Source organism: Penaeus vannamei, chromosome 21 (genome assembly GCF_042767895.1).
Source record: "Penaeus vannamei isolate JL-2024 chromosome 21, ASM4276789v1, whole genome shotgun sequence".
NCBI lineage: Eukaryota > Metazoa > Arthropoda > Malacostraca > Decapoda > Penaeidae > Penaeus > Penaeus vannamei.
In genome coordinates, this window is record NC_091569.1 from 14,814,312 (window position 1) to 14,821,811 (window position 7,500).

At 31.0% G+C, this 7,500-nt stretch overlaps 2 protein-coding genes across 2 annotated transcripts; one reads left to right on the plus strand and one right to left on the minus strand.

Moving 5' to 3' along the window:
* Positions 1-2,470: 2,470 nt before the first annotated feature.
* Positions 2,471-3,270, minus strand: LOC113825978 (late histone H1-like). Its single transcript, XM_070136297.1, has one exon. The coding sequence runs from the start codon at positions 3,189-3,191 to the stop codon at positions 2,526-2,528; it is 666 nt and encodes a 221-aa protein (XP_069992398.1). The 5' UTR covers positions 3,192-3,270; the 3' UTR covers positions 2,471-2,525.
* Positions 3,209-4,688, plus strand: LOC138865531 (histone H1-delta-like). Its single transcript, XM_070136218.1, has 2 exons — positions 3,209-3,244; positions 4,383-4,688. Exons 1-2 carry the CDS (start codon positions 3,209-3,211, stop codon positions 4,686-4,688), a joined length of 342 nt encoding a protein of 113 aa, XP_069992319.1.
* Positions 4,689-7,500: the final 2,812 nt, after the last annotated feature.

Genomic DNA, 7,500 nt, shown 5'->3' on the forward strand with positions numbered 1-7,500 from the left:
AGGTCAAGACAGTATCCTACAACCGATATGCTACTCCTCATCCAGGTTCAAGAACTATCAGGAAAGATACTCCACTACAGAAAAGGAAGCAGTGAACTTCCTGATTGCCTTGGAAAAAAATCATGTATATATAGATGAAAAAAGAATATTGTTTACTCTGATCACAATCCTCTACGCCATGTTAATAGTTTCAAAGAGAGAGAGAGAAAAAAAAATGGTTGATGCGTTGGACATTAGCATTGCAGAGGCATGACATTCAAATAAGACATATTAAACGAAAGCAAAACTGTATTGCAGATACACTCAGCAGACCTGGTACATAATGCAGGAGAATTAATGTTAAAACATAATTTCTGTTTATTTGGAAATGACGTTTTAAACTTCAAGGGGGGATGTCATGGATATACCATTGTCCATTTTTGTCGATTTTTATTTAAGTCTATCCTTTAATTCATTTGTTTTCATACATTTTCCTGTGCTCGAAATATACGCTAATAATTACCATATTTTTAGTAACATAATTTCATGCCTATTTTTCTAGAATGTGATATTAAAATATATAAGATGATTAAATTTCGTTAAGAAAGTCGATGTTCAGATTTTAATCATCGAAAAATAATTAACTGGCGGATGTGTGGGAAACGGCTTTGTAGTTGTTCGACCTCGTGGGAGGTGGGAGGTTGTGTGCATTTTTTTTTCTTTTTTTTTAACCGGAAATTCACGTCACGGAGCCTTGTTCCAGCAAGATTGCTCAGATATCTAAGATGGTTTACATATATAACTAAAGGTTGGTCAAAGTGTTTTAGTACACATAAATGATATCAATAGAAATCCTTGCAACAGGTTGTTGTGGTTCAGTGTTGACGTTTGCTAGGCAAGGAACTACGAACATTTGAGTCATATTATTCTGATATGATTTCTGCAAGTGTTTTATTTACAATGAAAGAATGTCTCAGTGTCTTCCCATAATATTCACTTTACAAGGTAGTATTAGAATACTTCACATTTGAACTATATTTGTTTCTAATTTATTTAATTGTTGGTGAGGGATGCTACCCTCCTAATTTCCTAATGTATCATGTATATATCATATGATAAATAATCAACTTGTTATTTAATTATTCTCTCATTGACCTCATGACCTACTTTATTTTCTAATCAATGTTAAAGAATAATTTGGTTGCACTAACCCATCTGGGTTTTGAATACATATAATAATAAGAAATCCCATAGATTAAAGTCCTGGATAGAAGTGTCTCACACACAAACACACACACACACACACACACACACACACACACACACACACACACACACACACACACACACACACACACACACACACATATATATATATATATTCATATATATATATATATATATATATATATGTATTCATATATATATATATATATATATATATATATATATATATTAATATATATATATATATATATTCACATATATATATATATATATATATATATATTCATATATATATATATATAAATATATATAAATATATAAATATATATATATATATAAATATATATATATAAATAAATAAATAAATATATATATATATATATATATATATATATATATATATATATATATATATATGCGTGTGTGTGTGTGTGTGTGTGTGTGTGTGTGTGTGTGTGTGTGTGTGTGTGTGTGTGTACATACAAACAAGTAAATACATGAAGTGCGCCTCGATCAACTCATCCGCGCTAATCGGCGGACAACGGTGAATAAAATGTCTGCAGAGTCGGATGTTGGTGTCAGTGCACTGGAAACGATGCTGTCATCCAACTCTGCACGCAATTCATTCACTGCCAATTCGTGTAGAGTGGTGGCTGGGCAAGGGCTTCCAAAGCGCGATTTGTGAATCGGTGAATGTCAGCTGATCCACCTTCTGCGTGGAGGAATTCAGTGACGTGTGTCAGCATCTGACGCACGTCCATGACAGGGGTTGCTTTCTTAGACTGTCATGCCATTAATATCTGCAACAGCGAGGTTATGAACGGAAAAGTTCAGTCATCATAACAATGTCATATACAATCTCCTCGGATCCCTTAAACAGAGTAAAAAAAGAAAGAAAGAAAGAAAAAAAATAGAGGCATTGATTTTGGAACGACCTTCGTACATGCATGTATATATACATACGTATATGTATGTATACACGTACATATACATATACATTCATCTATATATATATATATATATATATATATATATATATATATATATATATGCATATATTAAAATATATGTATACATTTATATATATATATATATATATATATATATATATATATATATATATATATATATATATATATACAACACAATCATGGATTTGCATATTGTCAAAAGTAATGAATTGTACTGCGTGTAATTATTTCCTAGTGAAGTATTATCCAAGCCTCTCATGGATCTGCTTTAGTGATTCTGATAAAACTTATAATGGTGACTATGAACGTTTATTTGACATTTATACATAAAGGAATTCCTAACAAGCTTTATTTTTTGGCGACCTTCTTATTTGTGGGTTTCTTCTCTGTCTTCTTAGTTGCAGATTTCTTGATGGTTTTCTTGGAAGACGGCTGCTTGAGCGTCGTTTTCTTCGTCGATGATTTCTTGGCATTAGTTTTCGTTGAAGAAACCTTTGTTACTTTCTTCTGTGATTCCTTCTTAGCGCTGGGTGTCTTCGTCACGCCTTTTTTGGCTGTGGCTTTGTGGACTGTGGTCTTTTTGGCGGTTGGTTTCTTCACTGCGGCCTTTTTCGCGGATCCTTTCTTTGCTGGAGCCTTTTTGGCGGCTGGTTTCTTGACACTGGTCTTTTTCGCGGACAACTCCTTCTTGGTTTTAGTTCCATCCTTCTTAGCAGCGGGTTTCTTTCCCTCCGCTTTGCCTTCCACCTTGGCAAGCTTGAAGGAGCCAGAAGCCCCTGTCCCCTTCACCTGCACCAGAGACCCTCCAGCAACGCCCTTCTTCAGCGCCAGCCGGACCTGAACGCCTGCTCTCTTCTCGTCCTCTATCCTGTAGACGCCGACGACGTACTTGAGGATCGCCTGACGGGAGGAACCAGTCCGCTCCTTCAAGGCCCTGATGGCGGCGGCGACCATCTGGCTGTACTTGGGGCGTCCAGCTGTCTCTCCGGCTTTCTTAACAGCTCTCTCAGCCATTGTGGAAGCGAGATTGGATGTCCTTTTACACTCGAAGATGCTCTAAGGAAGGAGTAGGATGAAGCCAAGGGCGAGGATGTGTGTGATGTGTTTCAGGCTTGGGAACATATAAATAGGAGTGCGTGAGAGGGAACGAGGCTTCGCTGCCTACCCTCGTTCCCTGTCGGTCGGCGTTGAAGTCTCCTTCAGACAATGGTCATTATTGGGGTTTAGGTTATAATGGTTATACGGTACATATTATCATTATCTTTGTTATTATTACAATTATTTTTCTTTATCTATATTACAATTATCACACATGCATATGTAGACATATGTATATATATATGTATGGATATACATATTTATACATATGTTTATACATATGTACATACACACATACATATGCATATATAAACATATATACATACATACATACATACACACACACAGACACACACACACACACACACACACACACACACACACACATACATATATATATATATATATATATATATATATATATATATATATATATATATATATATATATATATATGTATATATATATTTATCTATACATACATATTTATCTATATCAATTCCTATCATTAAAGTCATATTTTTTTATCACTGTTATTGTTTTTATTATTATCATGTCTTTATTATTACTAATATTATTGTTGTTATTATTGTCGGACATACAGACACATACATGTACATGTATATATATAAACATATATGTATAAACATATATACATACGTAAATATATTTTTATATGTACATATATGTATATATTTATATGTAAATATGTGCATATATCTATATATACATATGTGTATATATTTCTATGTACATATATGTATATGTTGATATGTGCATGAATGTATATATTTGCATATACATATATGTATATATTAATATGTACATGCATGTATGCATATATATATGTATATATATATATATATATATATATATATATATATATATATATATATATACATACACATATGCATATGTATGTATATATATATATATATATATATATATATATATATATATATATATATATATATATATATTATATACACAAATGTAAACATTTGTACACATTTATACACACACACACACACACACATACAAATATACATTTGTAAGCATACAAATATATCCATATATGTTCACGGAGCGCAACGAGTCCTCCCGCAGGCCATCCTCAGGTTCATCGTCGCCTCCTTCCAGCTCGGGGACGAGAGGGCCGCCGGCGTGCACCTGAAGCAGGCGCTGAGGAGGGGCGTCGCCGCCGGGTCCCTGCAGCAGACCAAGGGCGTCGGCGCCTCCGGCTCCTTCAAACTTTCCAAGGAGGAGCTGAAGAAGGCAGCGCCCAAAAGGGACTCGGCTGAGAAGAAGGTGACGAAGAACGAAGAGAAAATTCCTAGAAGAGCGACGGAAATAGCAAAGAAATCCACCTCGAACGTCCGGATTGTTAAAATCTTGCGATTCCCGACGCAGTGACAATTCATTATTCGGATTATTGGGAGCTGCTTATTTACATTACAGTTATTTGTAATTATTTATTTACTTATGTTAGATGTATTATTATTATTGTAATTGTTTATTTAGTTATTTACGTATGTGACTGTTTGTGTATAGCACTAAAATACATCATATTTGCAATTTTCACTCTTAATGATGATAAGAATGATAATGATAATAAGAATGATAATGATAATAAGAATGATAATGATAAGAATGATAATGATGATAAGAATGATAATGATGATAAGAATGATAATGATAAGAATGATAATGATAATAAGAATGATAATGATAAGAATGATAATGATGATAAGAATGATAATGATGATAAGAATGAGAATGATGATAAGAATGAGAATGGTGATAAGAATAAGAATGATGATAAGAATGATAATGATGATAAGAATGATAATGATGATAAGAATGATAATGATGATAAGAATGATAATGATGATAAGAATGATAATGATGATAAGAATGAGAATGATGATAAGAATGAGAATGGTGATAAGAATAAGAATGATGATAAGAATGAGAATGATGATAAGAATGAGAATGAGAATGATGATACGAATGAGAATGGTGATAAGAATGAGAATGATGATAAGAATGAGAATGATGATAAGAATGAGAATGATGAAAAGAATGATAATGATGATAAGAATGAGAATGGTGATAAGAATGAGAATGATGATAAGAATGATAATGATGATAAGAATGATAATGATGATAAGAATGATAATGATGATAAGAATGAGAATGATAAGAATGAGAATGATGATAAGAATGAGAATGATGATAAGAATGAGAATGATGATAAGAATAAGAATGATGATAAGAATGAGAATGATGATAAGAATGAGAATGATGATAAGAATGAGAATGATGATAAGAATGAGAATGATGATAAGAATGAGAATGATGATAAGAATGAGAATGATGATAAGAATGAGAATGATGATAAGAATGAGAATGATGATAAGAATGATAATGATGATAAGAATGAGAATGATGATAAGAATGATAATGCTGATAAGAATGATAATGATGATAAGAATGATAATGATAAGAATGATAATGATAAGAATGATAATGATGATAAGAATGAGAATGATGATAAGAATGAGAATGATAATGATGATAAGAATGATAATGATGATAAGAATGAGAATGATGATAAGAATGAGAATGATGATAAGAATGAGAATGATGATAAGAATGAGAATGATGATAAGAATGAGAATGATGATAAGAATGATAATGATGATAAGAATGATATTGATGATAAGAATGAGAATGGTGATAAGAATGATAATGATGATAAGAATGATAATGATGATAAGAATGATAATGATGATAAGAATGATAATGATGATAAGAATGATAATGATGATAAGAATGAGAATGATGAAAAGAATGATAATGATGATAAGAATGATAATGATGATAAGAATGATAATGATGATAAGAATGATAATGATGATAAGAATGATAATGATGATAAGAATGAGAATGATGATAAGAATGATAATGATGATAAGAATGATAATGATGATAAGAATGAGAATGATGATAAGAATGAGAATGATGATAAGAATGATAATGATGATAAGAATGATAATGATGATAAGAATGATAATGATGATGATGATGATAAGAATGATAATGATGATGATAAATATAATGATAATACTGATAATGATAATACTGATAATGATGAAAAGAATGATAATGATGATGATAATTATAATGATAATACTGATAATGATGAAAAGAATGATAATGATGATGATAATTATAATGATAATACTGATAATGATAATACTGATAATGATAATACTGATAATGATGATAAGAATGATAATGATGATAAGAATGATAATGATGATAATGATAATGATGATAATTATAATGCTGATAATTATAATGATGATAATGATAATGATGATAATACTGACAATGATAATAATGATGATGATAATAATGATAATGATGATAATGATAGTGATGATAATGATAATGATGATAATACTGATAATGGTGATGATACTGATAATGGGGATAATACTGATAATGGGGATAATACTGATAATGGGGATAATACTGATAATGGGGATAATACTGATAATGGTGATAATACTGATAATGGGGATAATAATGATAATGGTGATAATACTGATAATGGTGATAATACTGATAATGGTGCTAATACTGATAATGGTGCTAATACTGATAATGGTGATAATACTGATAATGGTGATAATACTGATAATGGTGATAATACTGATAATGGTGATAATACTGATAATGGTGATAATGCTGATAATGGTGATAATACTGATAATGGTGATAATACTGATAATGGTGATAATACTGATAATGGTGATAATACTGATAATGGGGATAATACTGATAATGGGGATAATACTGATAATGGGGATAATAATAATAATGGTGATAATACTGATAATGGTGATAATACTGATAATGGTGACAATACTGATAATGGGGATAATACTGATAATGGGGATAATGGTGATAATACTGATAATGGTGATAATACTGATAATGGTGATAATACTGATAATGGTGATAATACTGATAATGGTGATAATACTGATAATGGTGATAATACTGATAATGGTGATAATACTGATAATGGTGATAATACTGATAATGGTGATAATACTGATAATGGTGATAATACTGATAATGGTGATAATACTGATAATGGTGATAATACTGATAATGGTGATAATACTGATAATGGTGATAATACTGATAATGG